The sequence below is a fragment of the Bombina bombina genome, chromosome 6 (assembly GCF_027579735.1).
Source record: "Bombina bombina isolate aBomBom1 chromosome 6, aBomBom1.pri, whole genome shotgun sequence".
Lineage (NCBI taxonomy): Eukaryota > Metazoa > Chordata > Amphibia > Anura > Bombinatoridae > Bombina > Bombina bombina.
In genome coordinates, this window is record NC_069504.1 from 807,674,448 (window position 1) to 807,694,995 (window position 20,548).

The following is a 20,548-nucleotide window of genomic DNA, read 5'->3' on the forward strand; positions in this document are numbered from 1 at the left end:
CTTATGCCTCTAATCAAAATACAGCTGCTCCATTCAGCTGTGTTGTGCTGTTTCAGCTGCTGGTTGAAGTTGAAAAAAATAATATCTGCCCCCCGCTGCTCCACTTCTCCCTCACAAAGCATGTGCTTCTTTTTTTGGCCCCACACCCTGGGAATCAGTTTGTCCCTCCACGTTGGTAGTTTATAAGTTGTAAGTGCCATTTGCCATTAATTTCACACAGAAGGTGGCCAGCCTCAGTTCAGGGCATTTCTTTAGTTGGTCCCACATGCAACCTTTTAACTGCTACTTCAGCCTCCTGACAAGTGCTGCTACCTCACTTTTTAGTACCCCACCAGGAACCACATAATGAGTTTCCATGAAGGCATCCTTCTTGCTCAATAGGTCAGTGAACAAGGGTATGACTTGACCCAGACTGGTAGTGTTTTGGTGCAAGTTCTTGGTCACATCCCTAAAAGGTTTTAGTACTGACACTAAATGACCAATAATGGTCCACTCATCTCTGCCTAATAGACTTCAGATGCAATTTATTTATTAGAAACATGGAAAGCCCTCTGCTGCTCCAGGATAAATTCCAGCAAATCAAAAGGTCCACCTAGTAGTTATGTCTTGCCCTGCCTTCTCCTGTTCCTGCCTAAGGAGCTGACTGTCTTTAACACTGTGATGGAAGCATCCTGCAATCCATAAGCTAGAGTTGCCTTCAGGAATAGCAGCCTTTACCACCAGGTAAAGAATGTGAGCCAAACAACGCACACCGATAAAGTCACCCTCACAGTCTTCGACATATTGGGTGATCCGTCGGTGATAATGAATCCCAATTCCACCTTGGTGCATCATGCTCGCTCCCCTACCCACTGTGCCCCCATCCTCCTAAGAGTCTGCAATATATTTTTAGCTGTATGCTGCTCATCCAACACCTTGGCATGGAGGAGGAATGATTGGTAGACCTGCCTGCCGCTGCACCACCCCTAGCAGTACCACTACCCTCATTACATGCCCTGGGCTGCCACCAGTGTGCTGGCAGGATGGCCACTAGGAGCACTCCATAATTTGGTGTTAAAGTTCACTGACTGTACAGAATCCTTTGCCAGCTTATCTATTAACACAGTATAGTGAGGGGACTACACTCCTGCTGAAAGTGCTGCATGAAGGCAGGTGGTAGTGGGGAAAAGCTACTTCCATCAACTACTTGAAAGGCTCTCCAGGGTTGACTTAACACATTGTTGTGATGTTACGGTGGTACCTGACTCTGCTGACTGCCATCAATACTGTATCCCTTGTTCTACTGCTGGTGCTGCTGCTCCTATTAGGTGGTGTTGTTGGCTGTGAGACTGTTACACTCTAACTGCTACTTGCCCGCCTTCTTCCCTAAATAACACAGCTTTGTGGTGCATGCAGAGATGCTGGTTCATCCCGGGGCTAGTGAGATGACCCAACACTCTCACATGGCTAACTTCTTTGCCACACAATTTGCACTTAGCAAAGGGGCCATTTCTGATGCTGACAAAGTGGTCCCACACCTTTGAGCGACGTGAAGAAGTTGCTGCCTCTGCCTGCCCTTCTACCACTGTTGATGTCTCCTTGCTGGAACTTTGAGATGTAGCAATGAAAACTCTCTCTGCCCTTCTTGGAATACTTTTTCTTCTCCTAGTGGGGTGGTGGTGGTGGAACTGACAGGGATTCTAGTACTGACAGAGACTGCACTACTAGTGGAACTGTCAACATGGGTAGTGGGTGAGGCTGTTGTAAGAATTTGCTGCTCCACAACAGGGTATGATGGTGGCAATGGAGAGGGAGCGTATACAGGAGAAATCTGAGGCTTTAAAATCATGGAGGAAGTTCTAATGCTGCTACTCCTTGCAGAATCTATTTCTCCTCCAACATCTCCTCAGGCTCATAATCAAGTTCCTCCTGGTCGAGAGTGAAGGCTATAGTCATACTAGGAGTTGCAGTAAGATCTTCATCGCTCAAAACAGAAACTGGGGAAGAAACCTGTTAAATACTTCCCTCTTCTCCCAGACTATTTGACACAATGAGATCATCTACGTCTCTTGCAGCATCTGCTCTGATGCTGCTGCCTTTACTTAGAGACAGCCTTTCAGATTGTGATAAACCCACAAGGCTGCTGCTGTAAAACATGGAGGGAAGCAGAAGAGTGACAGAACTGGCAGTGGTAGAACTGATGATGGCACATGGGCAAACATTGGTGCAGGTGGTTTTGGAAGTAGACTGTGTAAAAAGTTGATGTGTACACGGACGCCACTTGGTAACCTCAGATCCCACTCCTAGTCCTACTATTAGGCTTTGAGCCAAACAATGTCAATACAGCACCTTTATCTTCAGTTCCTCTCACTGTCCACTTTTATTTTATGGGTGTTCTTACATGACCCTTACAGTTAATCATGCTGCTGATGCTACTTGTCGTGGTAGTGGTGGGCCCTGCATATTTCTTACTCCTGTTGGACATGGGAATGTATGCTACAGCAGATGCTGACGATAACCCTGCTGCTACTGCTGCTGCTCCTCTAGATGATTGAGCCAGAGGAGCAGACAATGGCCTGGGCAATGATATTGAATCTGTAAGACAGAGCCAACTATGCTTGTCCCACTTACTCAAGTAAAAGCAGATACAGGCGCTGCACTGGTAGTGACAATGCTGGTTCTACTGGTGGTGGTGGTGGTGGTGGCAGCAGCAGCCAGAAACATAGTACACTCTGACCGACTAACAATATGATGACAGAATACCCCACTGCAATAGCAATTATGGGCAAGATTACATATGCAGCGGTTTTTACGCAGTTTTGGTATCACATATACGGAGGCGCATATAAATGCGGCACGTATATTTCACCCTTCAGCCACTATTATTACTTCCATAAGCTAACATAGAACCGCGTCGCAAATTGGTATCACATATTCAGCTCAAGGACTTACACAGCGAAAATGGAGAAATTTTACTCAATTTTCACCTCGCCACACATAGGCAGGCGCAGCAAGACTTGCACTGAGTATGTGAGCACTGTAACTCCCTGAAAATAGTAACTAACACCTAACGCATGCGCAATATCTCTCTACCTCCTGACAATAACTAACACCTAACACATGCGCAAAATCTATCTACCTGTCAACCACAATTCCCCACCGCAATAACTAATAAAGTTTATTAACCCCTAACCTAACACCCCCTAAATTAACCCCAATTACCTAAAAAATACTAAATTACAATTAAATAAAAAAGCTAACATTACATAAAATAATAAACCAAATTATCAAAAATAAAAAAATTAAACCTAATCCCTATGAAAATAAAAAAGCCCCCTCAAAATAAAAACATGTCCTAATCTAATGCTAAACTACCAATAGCCCTTAAAAAGGCTTTTTGTAGGGTTTTAAAAAGACTTTTTGTAGGGCATTGCCCTAAGTTAAACAGCTCTTTTACCTTAAAAAACACTAAGTCCCCCCTCTAAACAGTAAACCCCCACCAACGTCCAAAATAAAAAACCTAACACTAAAAAATCCTAAACTACCCATTGATGAGAGCTACTAAAATACTATTGGCTGATTTGAACAGCCAATAGGATTTCAGTAGCTCTCATCCTATTGGCTGATTTTAATTTTAAGAATCAAATCATCCAATAGGAATGCAAGGGACGCCATATTTAAACACATGCTTTGAATTCACTATTCAGTGTACTGCGACAATCGTATGTAGCCACTCCATGGCTCCGTGGTCGCTGGTCCTGTTTCGCACTTATCTGCGCGCGGCTTGGTCCTGGATGAAAAAGGAAGTGGTCCCCGCTTGGAACAAGATGTTGGCTGCTTGGAAGAAGACTTTACCGCCCCCTGTAACAGGACCTTCTCCGCCGGACTTCAGGAAAGGTGAGTACCTTTTTTGGGGTTAGATTTAGTATTTTTTTTTTTTTTAGATTAGGGATTTATTGGGCACTCTTAAAAGAGTAAAAGAGCTGAGTGCCCTTTTAAGGGCAATGCCCATATAAATGCCCCTTTAGGGGCAATGGGTAGTTTAGGATCTTTAAGTGTTAGGTTTTTTTATTTTGCAGGGTGGGGGGGGATTTAGTGTTTTTTAAGGTAAAAGACTTGTTTAACTTAGGGCAATGCCCTACAAAAAGCCCTTTAAAGGGCTATTGGTAGTTTAGCATTAGATTAGGGGGTGTTTTTATTTTGAGGGGCTTTTTATTTTCATAGGGATTAGGTTTAATTTTTTAATTTTTGATAATTTGGTTTATTATTTTATGTAATGTTAGACTTTTTTATTTTTTGTAATCTTAGATTAGTTTAATCTTATTTTTTTTTATTTTTAAGTAATGTTAGCTTTTTTTTTTTAATTGTAATTTAGTATTTTTTAATTTAGGTAATTGGGGTTAATTTAGGGGGTGTTAGATTAGGGGTTTTAGTAATTTAGTTATTTGCGTTGTGGGGGTTTGGGGGATTAGGGGTTAATGGGTTAATAAGGGTACTTGCGTTGTGAGGGTTTTTGCGGATTAGGGGTTAATAGTTTTATTAGGATTATTGTGTTGTGTTGGTTTGGCGGTTTAGGGGTTAATAGTTTTATAAAGTTTGTTGTGGGTTAATGGCAGATTAGGGGTTAATAATTTTAATAGGTACCTTGCAATTTGAGTTAATGGCAGATTAGGGGTTAATAGTTTTAATAGGGACTTTGCAATGTGAGTGAATGGCAGATTAGGGGTTAATACATTTATTAGGTAGTTTGCGATGTTGGGGTTGGCGGATTTAGGGGTTAATACTTTTATTAGGTAGATTGCAATGTGTTTGAATGCTGGATTAGGGGTTAATAGTTTAATTAGGCATATTGAATTCTGGGGGATTGTAGGTTTAGGGGTTAATACTTTTATTATTAGTTCTGATGTGGGTTTGATGACAGATATAGGGGTTTTTACGTGTTGGGATTATTTTTGGGAGACGGCTTAGACTTTTACGGGAGATTTAATTTTGTTTTTGTGCCGTAAATCACTGGCGACTCCAGAAATTTGTATTTACGCTCATTTCTGGACATCGCTAGTTTATACGACTTATGGCACTTTACGAACTGCCTACCCCGATGTGCGAGGTAAAATTAGGGCAGCGCGGGTTTCAGCAGTTGCGCTGAAGCTTGCGCCACATATGTAATCTCGCCCTATGTTTTCAATCAGATGAGGGATACCACTAGCAATATTCCCTAACAATATATAAAGATATATTTATAATTATATATATATATATATATATATATATATATATATATATATATATATATATATATAAATACTGTATATATAATAAGATATATAGTAAAAAAAAATTTAAATGTAACCAAGAAAATATGCCGTAATGTGCAAGAAATATTTTTTTTCCACACACAAAGGGTTAAAGAGACAGTTAACACCAGAATTTTTGTTGTTTTAAAAGATAGATAATCCCTTAATTACCAATTCCCCAGTTTTGCATAACCAACATTGTTATAATTATACACGTTTTACCTCTGTAATTACCTTGTATCTAAGCCTCAGCAGACTGCCCCCGTATTTCAGTTCTTTTGACAGACTTGCATTTTAGCCAATTAGAGCTGTTTCCATGGTAAATTCACGTGCACGAGCTCAATGTTATCTATATTAAACACGTGAACTAATGCCCTAGTGGTGAAAAACTATCAAAATACATTTAGATTAGAGGCGGCCTTCAAGGTCTAAGAAATTAGCATATGAACCTCCTAGGTTTAGCTTTCAACTAAGAATACCAAGAGAACAAAGCAAAATTGGTGATAAAAGTACATTCGAAAGTTGTTTAAATTTACATGCCCTATTTGAAACATGAAAGTTCTTTTTGGACTTGACTGTCCCTTTAAACTTTAATTGAAACTTTTATGTACCCCCCGAAAAAGGAAGCAGTCCTACGTATCAGTCACAGGCTATGCTTTCACAGCAACATAATAAACATACTGTTTAAAACTAACTGTAAGAAAATAGAAATGTTTTGCACACAAAAGGTTAAACTTTAATTGAAACGTATGTGTTCTCCCCAAAAGGAAGCAGCAGGCCTACCTATTAGTCACAGGCTATGCTCCCACAGCAATAAAATAAACATGCAGTTTGAAACTAACAGCAAGAAAATAGAAATGTTTCTGAACACATAGGGGCCTATTTATCAAGATCCGTATGGAGTTTGATGCCTCGTGTTTCTGGCGAACTCCATAACCTGTCCGCCTGCTCTGAGGCGGCAGACAGACATCAATGAAAATCAACCCAATCCTATACGATCGGGTTGATTGACACCCCCTGCTAGCGGCTGATTGGCCGCGAATATGCAGGGGGGCGGTATTGCACCAGCAGTTCACCAGAACTGCTGGTGTAATGATAAATGCCGAGAGCATATGCTGTCGGCATTTATCGAAGTGCAGCGGACATGATCCGCAATATCGGATCATGTCCACTCGCACTTTCTTAAATAGGCCCCAAAGGGTTCAACTTTAATTAAAACCTGTGTGTACACCACAAAACAGGCATCAGACCTACCTATCTGTCACAGGCTATTCTCCCACAGCAATATAATTATTATTAAACTAAACGTGCAGTTAACTGCAAGAAAATTATAATAGTTTTTCTGCACACAAAGGGTTAAGGTTTAATTAAATGTTTTTTTAACACCCCAAAAAGTTAATAGGCCTCTACCTATCAATTACAAGCTATGCCCCCACAGCAAAACTAAACAATATGCAGTTTTTTTAACCCCCCAATAAAGCCGGCAGGCCTCTACATTCAGTCACAGGTTATGCCCCAAAAGCAAAACGAATGGATGTGCAGTTTAAATTAATCTTTCTGCAAGAAAAAAAATTACACACATGGGGTTGAGTTTAATAATAATAAAAAGTTAAACCCAAAAAAAGCCAGCAAGCCTCTACGTATCAGTCACAGGCTATGCCACCACTGCAGAACTAAATGATGCGCAAATGAAGTTAAACAAATAAACGTTCATGATTCAGATAGAGAATGTAATTTTAAACAACTTTCCAATTTACTTTAAGGGGCCTATTTATCATATGTCTGTCGGACCTGATCCGACACTGCGGATCAGGTCCGACAGACATCGCTGAATGCAGAGAGCAATACTCTCTCTCCGTATTCAGCATTATGTGAGCTGCTGGTGCAACGCCACCCCCTGCAGACTCGCGGCCAATCGGCCGCCAGCAGGGGGTGTAAATCAACCCGATCGTACTCGATCGGGTTGATTTCCGGCGATTCTTGTCCGCCTCATCAGAGCAGGTGGACAGGGTTATGGAGCAGCGGTCTCTTTAGAACGCTGCTCCATAACTTTTGTTTCTGGCGAGTCTGAAGACTCGCCAGAAACACGGGCCTTCAAGCTCTGTTCGGAGCTTGATAGATAGGCCCCTTAGCATCAATTTTGCTTTCTTCTCTTGGTATTCTTAGTTGACAGCTAAACCTAGGTGGGCTCATATGCCAATTTCCTAGCCCTTAAAGGCCGCCTCTTAAATGCATGTTGACAGTTTTTCCCAACTAGAGCGTTAGTTCATGTGTGCCATATAGATAACATTGTACTCACGCCAGTAGAGTTACCTAGGAGTCAGCACTGATTGGCTAAAATGCATGTCTGTCAAAAGAACTGAAATAAGGGGGCAGTTTGCTGAGGCTTAGATACAAGGTACTCACACAAGTAAAAAGTGTATTAATATAACTGTGTTGGTTATGCAAAACTGGGGAATGGGTAATAAAGGGATTATCTATCTTTTTAAACAATAAAAATTCTGGTGTAGACTGTCCCTTTAATTTAACTGTTATTTGTGACTAACTCTGTACCTTTTGCACATTGTGGATGTTCCTATCTGGAGTCATCGTGCTCTTCAATATCACACACAATGAACCAAATGCATCCTCTATACTTCCTCCAGGATTTCCTTTGTCTTATAAACCAGGAAGTACGGAATTACATATTTATGAGAACTGACTCTCTGCGGCTGAGCATACAAATGATTATTTAGGCTTATACACTTCATTGTTTAAGTGTTCTATGCTTAATGCATTTATATTTCTGATTGTTTCTATTATCTGCTTCTTAGCTCCGGTTTGACGTAGTCCCGAAGACTGCAGGTATATAGAGTTAAAAATGGTTGAAATAGTAACATGTCTAAAACAGCTGGTCATAATCACTAACCTTGTCTTGTCATCTACTTCCCAGCATCTGCTTACACTCTCACATCAGATTTCTGCCACTTTAATTGTTAAAGGGACAGTAAACTTAAAAAATAATGTAATATAATTCTGTACATAGTTCGGAATTACGTAACATTATCTTAGCAACAGCTTTAAAAATCAAAATATTTGAGAGATTTTAGCTCTCAAAGTTGCACTTACCTGGTCTCCTCTCCATGGTCTTCTGATCGGGTCTTCTTTTTGAAAAGGGGTTTGCGGGCGCGCTGTCTAATCACAGCACGCCTGATAGCGCTATGGAACTAAATTTAGCTTGCTCCCGCTACCAGATGAGAGCAGGAGCGAGCTACATTTAGTTCTATAGCGCGATTGGGCGAGCTGTGATTAGACAGCAAGACCGTGAACCACTTGGTAAAAAGAACACCTGATGAGAAGAGCTTGGAGAGGAGACCAAGTGCAACTTAAAGAACTAAAATATCTCAAATATTTAGGTTTTTTAAGCTATTGCTAAGATGTTACATAATTGTGCACTATTCATTTTATTATTCAAGTTTATTGTCCCTTTAATATGGGCGAATGTTTCTAAAAATCCGAAATTTAAAACGAATTTTGATACATTCTTTCGTTCGAATCGAATTTTGAATGTTTATATAACATTCTAACATTCTATTTTCGAATTTTTCAATAAAATTCGAAAATATTCGTTCGAATAATAGAATGTTTAGCTATGTATTCATTCAATTTCGAAATGTAATATTCGAATTCGAATGTGACATTCAAATTTGAAATAGTATTTCTAGTCTACAACTGTGTTTAATAAATGTAATATTCGAATTTGAATGCTATATTCGAATTCGAATGTCACATTCGAATTTGAAATAGTATTTCTAGTCTAATACTGTGTTTTATAAATGTAATATTTGAATTCGAATGTGACATGCGATTCGAATGTGATATTCGATTTGAATGTGACATTCAAAATAGTGTTTCTAGTCTACGATTGTGTTTTATAAATGTAATATTCAAATTCAAATGTGATATTCGAATGTAACATTCAAATTCAAATGTGACAATCGAAAACTGTAAATAACATTCGAAAATCGAATTTTTAAGAATAATCGTTCTTATCAACATTCTATTATGTAAATTGAATTTCTACAATAACATTCGTTCTAACATTCGAATTCGGATATAAACACATTCGCCCATCCCTACCCTTTAAGTTTTATTTTCTCTTCTATACCACCATCTTTCTATACCACCATCTAACTACCTTTACTTTCCCATCCCTCCTCTATTTACTTCTAATATCATCTCCTCTATAAATGTGTTTCTTTCCCTTTAATTCTATCCCTTACATCTTAATGCTTTAGTTACCTATCCTTTTTCTGCAGAGAACTTCCTCAAGTTATGTACAGGAGAGGTGGGATATGGATATAAGGGCTGCACCTTCCACCGGATCATACCCCACTTCATTTGCCAGGTGAGGACTTAAAACGAACAAGCGGTTACAGCTGTCCCCTCTCACTTTGCCCACCTATCTCACCATGGGACTGATGATCAAAAACTTGCCAACATGGAGAGAAATCACAGAAAATCTTTGGGATTCTTTTTTAGACTTTATATTCTAAAGTAGGAGTCTCTCCTTAAAATACAGAACTCAGCAAAATGAGATAAATATCTCAAGATAATAAAAAATTATTCACATCGCCATACTGACAAGATGTCTTAGATCTTCTGAGTGGAGAGCTTTAGATAATCAGGCCCTATGAGTTCCTCTTCTTCCTGTTGTGACTTATCACTCATCTCTATCTAGAAATCATTGTCTGCTCAATGATTCCTCTTCTATATTCTATGATTCTCCAATATCACCTTTCATCACTTTCTTTTTACTTCTACCAAACTTTACTACTTCATTCTTCCTTTGTTTAATATGCTGACCTTCCAAAATTTGATCTCCACCTTTCAGGGAGGAGATTTCACCAATCACAATGGTACAGGAGGAAAGTCCATATTTGGTGGTAAATTTGAAGATGAGAACTTTACTCTGAAACACAGTGTTCCAGGAGTACTAGCTATGGCTAATGCTGGACCCAACAGTAATGGTTCTCAGTTCTTTATCTCCACTATCAAGGCTGAATGGTAAGAAAGACACCTCTGATATTTGGGTATGTTATAATGTGTAATGGAATAGAATTAAAGGGACATTAACTCAAAATTAAGTTCCCCCCATTAAGGGCTAGATTACGAGTGGCATGCAAGCTGTAGCGTGTGAGTGATAAGGGGTAATTTGCGTTTTATTATGAGATGAATGTAAACGCGTTCACTTGAGCGCAATTGTGTTTAATGTGCATCGGGTTAGAGCAACTTCAGAGTTCTGGTTAACTGTTACAGAAGACAAAAAAACATCAAAAATACATTTAAAAGTACAGTAACATTCATAATAACTGATAAAAAATCATTTAAAAAAATATTGCGTTAAAAAGTTATAAGTGCTCAAAGATAAGAGGTCTCAGGTGTTAGGGCTGCAAAAGGCTTTAACATATATATGCATACATACACATGTCTACATAAATAAATATATATATATATATATATATATATATATATATATACAGTATATATATATATCCAGCTATTGAGAATATGGGTGGCTAGGGACAGGGCACCACTTGTATAATTAATTGTGGTGATTGTGGTGCACGGAGTTTAAATAATTAAATTGATCAAAGAGATCACTAACAGTAAACCTAATCCTGCAACCCCCTAGTAAGCCAATCAAATACAACTGTACAGACACCATCCCTTTAAGAACAAATCAGTGTATACATCACACTCATATTGAGATAAATCAAATTAATATTTATTAGGGCAATAAAAAACAAACAAATTCAACTGAGCCTACATTAAAATGGCTATAATATATTTTAAGTTGCAACATTTATACCAGTAACATTTATTCAGGGATCCCTGATATAGGCTCAGTTGAATTTGTTTGTTTTTTATTGCCCTAATAAATAGTAATTTGATTTATCTCAATATGAGTGTGATGTATATGCTGATTTGTTCAAATGAGTTGTAGATTTTTTTCTAACAATTTTCAAAAGTTATGTTCCACTCCCCCTATACCATGTGATAGCAATTCTTGCACATGCTTGCTCAGTAGGAGCTGGTGACTCAAAAAGTGTAAATATAAAAGACTGTGCACATTTTTGTTAATGGAAGTAAAATTTAATTTAACCTGAGTGTCCCTTTAATCAGAAAAGCTAAAGCTGATGCAGAAGAGAAAATAGCACAATCTATTAAAAAACTGTGACAAAACCTTTAGCTATATCAGTTAAAAGAGAAACATTAACAGAGGGATAGTAGACTCAAGACTGATGATAGAGTAGTGGAAGGAGATAAACAAATAGAAAACAATATAAATGATTACTTTTGTTTAGTCTTTACAACAGATTGTAAAGATAGTCGCCTAGATTACGAGTTTTGTCGGTAAGGCTGTGCGGTATTAACAAGCATTTTATTCTCACCGCTCACTTAAGAAAACGCCGGTATTACAGGCTTTTACAAACCCGGCGTTAGCCGCAAAATTTAGCTCCACATCTCACCTCAATACCAGCGCTGCTTACGTTAGCTATAAGCAGGTAAAATGTGATCGTGCACGATTTCTCCATAGGGATCAATGGGGCTGAGCCGGATGAAAAAAACAGCGTAAAGCTCCTAACGCAGCCCCATTGATTCCTATGGGGAAATACTTTTATGTCTACACCTAACACCCTAACATGAACCCCGAGTCTAAACACCCCTAATCTTACACTTATTAACCCCTAATCTGCTGCCCCCGACATCGCCGCACCCTACTTTATATTATTAACCCCTAATCTGCCGCTCCGGACACCGCCGCCACCTACATTATAATTATTATTAGTGATGTCGCAAATAGTTCGCCAGCGAATAGTTCCCGGTGAACATAGCTTGTTCGTGTTTGCCGCGGCGGGCGAACATATGCAATGTTCGATCCGCCCCCTATTCGTCATCATTGAGTAAACTTTGACCCTGTATCTAACAGTCTGCAGACACATTTCAGCCAATCAGCAGCAGACACTCCCTCCCAGACCCTCCCAGCTCCTGGACAGCAGCCATTTTAGATTCATTCTGATCCTGCATTCTTAGTGAGAGGAGGGATAGTGTAGCTGCTGCTGATTTCTCTTGTTAAGTGTATCCAGTCCATGGATCATTCATTACTTATGGGATATTCTCCTTCCCAACAGGAAGTTGCAAGAGGATCACCCACAGCAGAGCTGCTATATAGCTCCTCCCCCAGCTGTCATATCCAGTCATTCTCTTGCAAGCCTCAACCAAGATGGAGGTCGTAAGAGGACTGTGGTGTTTTATACTTAGTTTATTTCTTCAATCAAAAGTTTGTTATTTTTAAATGGTGCCGGAGTGTACTGTTTATCTCAGGCAGTATTTAGAAGAAGAATCTGCCTGCGTTTTCTATGATCTTAGCAGAAGTAACTAAGATCCATGGCTGTTCTCACATATTCTGAGGAGTGAGGTAACTTCAGAGGGGGAATAGCGTGCAGGTTTTCCTGCAATAAGGTATGTGCAGTTAATATTTTTCTAGGGATGGAATTTGCTAGAAAATGCTGCTGATACCGAACTAAAACGTTTGCTGGCATATTTAATCGTTTTTATATGTATTTGGTGATAAAACTTATTGGGGCCTAGTTTTTTCCCACATGGCTGGCTTGAATTTTGCCTAGAAACAGTTTCCTTAGGCTTTTCACTGTTGTAATATGAGTGGGAGGGGCCTATTTTGCCGTTTTTTTGCACAGCAAAAATTACAGACACAGACATCCAGCTTCTTCCTGCATGATCCAGGACATCTCTGGAGGGCTCAAAAGGCTTCAAAGTCGTTTTTGAGGGAGGTAAAAAGCCACAGTAGAGCTGTGGCAGTTGTTGTGACTGTTTGAAAAAACGTTTTTGTCTGTTATTATTCTGTTTTGGGTATTAAGGGGTTATTCATCCATTTGCAAGTGGGTGCGATGCTCTGCTAACTTGTTACATACACTGTAAAAATTTCGTTAGTGTAACTGCCTTTTTTCACTGTTATTTCAAATTTTGACAAAATTTGTGTTTCTTAAAGGTGCAGTAACGTTTTTTATATTGCTTGTAAACTTGTTTAAAGTGTTTTCCAAGCTTGCTAGTCTCATTGCTAGTCTGTTTAAACATGTCTGACACAGAGGAAACTACTTGTTCATTATGTTTGAAAGCCATGGTGGAGCCCCATAGGAGAATGTGTACTAAATGTATTGATTTCACCTTAAACAGTAAAGATCACTCTTTAACTATAAAAGAAATATCACCAGAAGAGTCTGACGAGGGGGAAGTTATGCCGACTAACTCTCCCCACGTGTCAGACCCTTTGCCTCCCGCTCAGGGGATGCACGCCAGGACATGGCTGCAATCATAAATAATACCCTGTCAGAGGTATTATCCAGGTTGCCTGAATTAAGAGGCAAGCGCGATTGCTCTGGGGTTAGGAGAAATACAGAGCGCGCAGATGCTGTAAGGGCCATGTCTGATACTGCGTCACAATATGCAGATCATGAGGATGGAGAGCTTCAGTCTGTGGGTGACATCTCTGATTCGGAGAAACCTGATTCAGAGATTTCTAATTTTAAATTTAAGCTTGAGAACCTCTGTGTGTTGCTTGGGGAGGTATTAGCTGCTCTGAATGACTGTAACACAGTTGCAGTACCAGAGAAATTGTGTAGGCTGGATAAATACTATGCGGTACCGGTGTGTACTCATGTTTTTCCTATACCTAAAAAGCTTACAGAAATTATTAGCAAGGAGTGGGATAGACCGGGTGTGCCTTTTTCCCCACCTCCTATATTTAGAAAAATGTTTCCAATAGACGCCACTACACAGGACTTATGGCAGACGGTCCCTAAGGTGGAGGGAGCAGTTTCTACTTTAGCAAAGCGTACTACTATCCCGGTTGAGGACAGTTGTGCTTTTTCAGATCCAATGGATAAAAAATTGGAGGGTTACCTTAAGAAAATGTTTATTCAACAAGGTTTTATTTTACAGCCCCTTACATGCATTGCACCTGTCACAGCCGCGGCGGCATTCTGGTTTGAGGCCCTGGAAGAGGCCATCCATACAGCTCCATTGACTGAAATTATTGACAAGCTTAGAACACTTAAGCTAGCTAACTCATTTATTTCTGATGCCATTGTTCATTTGACTAAACTAACGGCTAAGAATTCCGGATTCGCCATCCAAGCGCGTAGGGCGCTATGGCTTAAATCCTGGTCAGCTGACGTGACTTCGAAGTCTAAATTACTCAACATTCCTTTCAAGGGGCAGACCTTATTTGGGCCTGGTTTGAATGAAATTATTGCTGACATTACTGGAGGTAAGGGTCACACCCTTCCTCAGGACAGGGCCAAAGCAAAGGCCAAACATTCTAATTTTCGTGCCTTTCGAAATTTCAAAGCAGGTGCAGCATCAACTTCCTCCGCTTCAAAACAAGAGGGAACCTTTGCTCAATCTAAGCAGGCCTGGAAACCTAACCAGTCCTGGAACAAAGGCAAGCAGGCCAGAAAGCCTGCTGCTGCCTCTAAGACAGCATGAAGGAACGGCCCCCTATCCGGTGACGGATCTAGTAGGGGGCAGACTTTCTCTCTTCGCCCAGGCGTGGGCAAGAGATGTTCAGGATCCCTGGGCGTTGGAGATCATATCTCAGGAATATCTTCTGGACTTCAAAGCTTCCCCTCCACAAGGGAGATTTCATCTTTCAAGGCTATCTGCAAATCAGATAAAGAAAGAGGCATTCCTACGCTGTGTGCAAGACCTCCTAGTTATGGGAGTGATCCATCCAGTTCCGCGGACGGAACAAGGACAGGGTTTTTATTCGAATCTGTTTGTGGTTCCCAAAAAAGAGGGAACCTTCAGACCAATTTTGGATCTAAAGATCTTAAACAAATTCCTCAGAGTTCCATCTTTCAAAATGGAAACTATTCGGACCATCCTACCCATGATCCAAGAAGGTCAGTACATGACCACAGTGGACTTAAAGGATGCCTACCTTCACATGCCGATTCACAAAGATCATCATCTGTTTCTAAGGTTTGCCTTTCTAGACAGGCATTACCAATTTGTAGCTCTTCCCTTCGGGTTGGCTACAGCCCCGAGAATCTTTACAAAGGTTCTGGGCTCACTTCTGGCGGTTCTAAGACCGCGAGGCATAGCGGTGGCTCCGTATCTAGACGACATCCTGATACAGGCGTCAAGCTTTCAAGTTGCCAAGTCTCATACAGAGATAGTTCTGGCATTTCTGAGGTTGCACGGGTGGAAAGTGAACGAGGAAAAGAGTTCTCTATCCCCACTCACAAGAGTCTCCTTCTTAGGGACTCTTATAGATTCTGTAGAAATGAAAATTTACCTGACGGAGTCCAGGTTATCAAAACTTCTAAATGCTTGCCGTGTTCTTCACTCCATTCCGCGCCCTTCGGTAGCTCAGTGTATGGAGGTAATCGGCTTAATGGTAGCGGCAATGGACATAGTGCCATTTGCGCCAGTGTTAATTTTGACGGCAAATTTCAATTTAGTCTTAGTTTTAGTCTTTTGACTAAAATGCCATTTTAGTTTTAGTCGTATTTTAGTCATCTGAATTGTTTTAGTTTTAGTCTAGTTTTAGTCGACTAAATCTTCAGTTTATATTAGTCGACTAAATCTCCAGTAGATTTTAGTTGACTAAATTCTAAGGGGTTTAGTTAAAGTGTAATGTATTATTTAAGCATTTCTCTATAATTTCCAAACTTATTATATACTCTAGGTGTAAACATAACACCTGTTATTATTTATTGAATTAAGGTTTAAACATCCAGTACAGACACAGATTTAGAAACTGTTAATTTTGGCAGCAAATTTTGATTTAGTTTTAGTCATAGTCTTTTGACTAAAATGCCATTTTGATTTAGTTTTAGTCATAGTCTTTTGACTAAAATGTCATTTTAGTTTTAGTCGTATTTTAGTCATCAGAATTTCTGGGGTGCAGTCTGGAATTCCCTGAAGGCACAGGGATCGTGGACTCAGGAGGAGAAACTCCTTCCAATAAATATTCTGGAGTTCAGAGCGATATTCAATGCTCTTCTGGCTTGGCCTCAGTTAGCAACACTGAGGTTCATCAGATTTCAGTCGGACAACATCACGACTGGGGCTTACATCAACCATCAAGGGGGAACCAGGAGTTCCCTAGCGATGTTAGAAGTCTCAAAAATAATTTGCTGGGCAGAGTACCACTCTTGCCACCTGTCAGCAATCCATATCCCAGGCGTGGAGAACTGGGAGGCGGATTTTCTAAGTCATTAGACTTTCCATCCGGGGGAGTGGGAACTCCATCCGGAGGTGTTTGCTCAGTTGATTCATCGTTGGGGCAAACCAGAGTTGGATCTCATGGCGTCTCGCCAGATCGCCAAGCTTCCTTGTTACGGATCCAGGTCCAGGGTCCCAGAAGTGACGCTGATAGATGCTCTAGCAGCGCCTTGGTTCTTCAACCTGGCTTATGTGTTTCCACCGTTTCCTCTGCTCCCTTGACTGATTGCCAAAATCAAACAGGAGAGAGCATCGGTGATTCTGATAGCACCTGCGTGGCCACGCAGGACTTGGTATGCAGACCTAGTGGACATGTCATCCTTTCCACCATGGACTCTGCCTCTAAGACAGGACCTTCTGATACAAGGTCCTTTCAATCATCCAAATCTAATTTCTCTGAGAATGACTGCATGGAGATTGAACGCTTGATTCTATCAAAGCGTGGCTTCTCCGAGTCAGTCATTGATACATTAATACAGGCACGAAAGCCTGTTACCAGGAAAATCTACCACAAGATATGGAGTAAATATCTTTATTGGTGTGAATCCAAGTATTACTCATGGAGTAAGGTTAGGATTCCTAGAATATTGTCTTTTCTCCAAGAGGGCTTGGACAAAGGATTATCAGCTAGTTCCTTAAACGGACAGATTTCTGCTCTGTCTATTCTTTTGCACAAGCGTCTGGCAGAGGTTCCAGACGTCCAGGCATTTTGCCAGGCTTTGGTTAGAATTAAGCCTGTGTTTAAACCTGTTGCTCCCCCGTGGAGCTTAAACTTGGTTCTTAAAGTTCTTCAAGGAGTTCCGTTTGAACCCCTTCATTCCATTGATATTAAACTTTTATCTTGGAAAGTTCTGTTTTTGATGGCTATTTCCTCGGCTCGGAGAGTCTCTGAGCTATCTGCCTTACAATGTGATTCTCCTTATCTGATTTTTCATGCAGATAAGGTAGTCCTGCGTACCAAACCTGGGTTTTTACCTAAGGTGGTTTCTAACAAGAATATCAATCAAGAGATTGTTGTTCCATCATTGTGTCCTAATCCTTCTTCAAAGAAGGAACGTCTTTTACATAATCTGGACGTAGTCCGTGCCTTGAAGTTTTACTTACAAGCTACTAAAGATTTTCTTCAAACATCTACCCTGTTTGTCGTTTACTCTGGACAGAGGAGAGGTCAAAAAGCTTCGGCAACCTCTCTTTCCTTTTGGCTTCGGAGCATAATACGCCTAGCCTATGAGACTGCTGGACAGCAGCCCCCTGAAAGGATTAGCTGTGGCTTCCACCTGGGCCTTTAAAAATGAGGCCTCTGTTGAACAGATTTGCAAGGCCGCGACTTGGTCTTCGCTTCACACTTTTTCCAAATTTTCCAAATTTGATACTTTTGCTTCTTCGGAGGCTGTTTTTGGGAGAAAGGTTCTTCAGGCAGTGGTTCCTTCCGCTTAATCCTGCCTTGTCCCTCCCATCATCCGTGTACTTTAGCTTTGGTATTGGTATCCCATAAGTAATGGATGATCCGTGGACTGGATACACTTAACAAGAGAAAACATAATTTATGCTTACCTGATAAATTTATTTCTCTTGTAGTGTATCCAGTCCACGGCCCACCCTGTCCTTTTAAGGCAGGTCTAAATTTTAATTAAACTACAGTCACCACTGCACCCTATGGTTTCTCCTTTCTCTGTTTGTTTTCGGTCGAATTACTGGATATGACAGCTAGAGGATCACCCACAGCAGTCCTGAAGGACTCATCTGATCTCTGCTGTAAGGACAGCACCCCCAAAAAGCCCTTTTTAGGGCTAGAACATCTTTTTTTTTTTTTTTTTTGCCTGTGTAATTTTGACTGTGAAACATCAGTCTGCTAGTGTAATCTAATTGCAGTTGCCTGCCTGCAGTGCCATCACTCATATCTGTTGTAACAGTAGTGTAAATGTTGTAAAAAAAAACTTTTTTGACTGTGAAACATCAGTCTGCTAGTGTAATCTAATTGCAGTTGCCTGCCTGCCAAATCAACTTGACACAATGCTTATAAAATGCATTTAGTGTTTAATGTTCCTTTAATAATAACAGTTTTGTTCTTTGTCTTCTTTACATGTCTCCGCATTTTTTTATCCCTTTATTTTTTATCTTATTTTTTCTGATTGCTTGTTTTACATTGCTCTGTTTAATGGACTATTTTGTCTTTCCTCTCAATCCATCCATAGGCTAAATGGAAAGCATGTGGTATTTGGCCATGTCGTTGAGGGTATGGAAGTCATTAAGAAGATGGAAAGTTATGGATCAAACAGTGGCAAGACTAGCAAGAAGATTGTTATAGATGACTGCGGGGTCTTAAATGATGCACCCACTGAGTGACCTCACCCAAAACACATCTGTTGCATGGTCACACCCCCTTTAAAAAGTGTCAGTAAATCCTAAGTCATGTGACATTGTCTGATCGAGCCTTATCCACGCTAATAATTTTATCATAATTTATGTGCTCAACTATATGATCAACCGCACTATAACTACAACCAACCATTTTTAAGAGCTTAACAAGAACATCATGAATGAACTAGGACTTAATTTAAGAAATCATTTGAAATATAGTAAATCCACAAGATTTAAAGGGACAGCAAAGTCAAAATTAAACTTTCATGATAGAGCATGCAATTTTAAACAACTTTCCAATTTACTTTTGTTATCAAATTTGCTTTGTACTCTTTTGGTATCTTTTATTGAAGACTAAAACTAGGTAGGCTGAGGAGTGTGCATGTGTCTTTAGTACTCTATGGCAGCAGTGTTTTGCAACATTATTTGCAGCTTTATTATTCAGTGTTGCAAAACACTGCTGCCATGTACTAAAGACACGTGCACACTCCTGAGCACTTATGAGCCTACCTAGTTTTACTCTTTAATAAAAGATACCAAGAGAATGAAGCAAATTTGATAACAAGTAAATTGGAAAGTTGTTTAATATTGTATGCTCTATCTTAATCATGAACGTTTAGTTTTGACTTTACTATCCCTTTAAGAGTAAACCCCACCCCCCACAACATTTAAAATCTTTGAGAATATTTTCCCAAATGGCAAATAGATTGTATATGGGTCTGGCTAGAAAATGGGATTTCAATGCAGAGGTTGTATCTATGTAACCTTGATGAAAGGCATCTTAAAGGGATATGAAACCCAAAAATGTTCTTCCATGATTCAGACAGAGCATACTAGTTTACTTCTATTATAAAATTTGCTTTATCCCTATGGTCGGGAACACTACATGGCAGGAAATAGTTCTCTTGTAAATGGATAATATTCTAGCAAAACTGCTGCCATATACTGCTCCAGACGTGCACGCTCCTCAGCTTTTTAAACAAAAGATGCCAAGAGAAGAAGGAAAAAATGTCAATAAGTACATTAGAAAGCTGTTTGAAATTGTATGCTCTATCTGAATCATTAAATTGAAAAAAAAAAAAAAACTGTTTCATGTCCCTTTAATATAGGCCCTTGACCTGTGACAACTAAAATATGAATTGGATAATTCCACCACCTACACTTTACAAATGCCATTGTTAGCCCAGTTATTGGCTTGCAACCTGCCCACCCACAGTCTGACTTCTTAATGACTCACTATTACACCCTCTGAAATAAAGACGCACTACTGCAACCATACTGACCTCTTTTTAACCTGCTCTGTAAAACAAAGCAGCTTAACCCCAGCAAACCGCTTGTAGCACCATATTGAAGCTGAACCTGCATAACCCCTTCATGGAAGAAGAACTCAGTGGAACATTACATCACTGTTTAAAACATCCAGTTCGAATAAGGTGAAGATTGACAAAGGGAAAGGCTGACTTTGGACTACTTTATTTTATTGTAATGGAAAAGAGAATCTGTCGGTCTGCCATTACCTATGGCAGACACCAGAGGGAGCTGTAGCCACAAGAAACAATTCCATCCATCACCATTTAACAATGCGACCCAATTTTGTGTATTGATTTTATCAAAGTGTTTAA

At 39.9% G+C, this 20,548-nt stretch overlaps 1 protein-coding gene across 1 annotated transcript in view; it reads left to right on the forward strand.

Moving 5' to 3' along the window:
- Nucleotides 1-19,254, forward strand: part of LOC128662274 (peptidyl-prolyl cis-trans isomerase-like) — a 109,834-nt gene extending 90,580 nt beyond the window's left edge. Inside the window, exons 2-5 of the mRNA XM_053716087.1 lie at nt 8,087-8,117; nt 9,572-9,660; nt 10,147-10,319; nt 18,761-19,254. Of these exons, the coding sequence (XP_053572062.1) occupies nt 8,087-8,117; nt 9,572-9,660; nt 10,147-10,319; nt 18,761-18,911 (444 nt within the window). The 3' untranslated portion in view covers nt 18,912-19,254. The remainder of the gene's footprint in view (nt 1-8,086; nt 8,118-9,571; nt 9,661-10,146; nt 10,320-18,760) is intronic.
- Nucleotides 19,255-20,548: the final 1,294 nt, after the last annotated feature.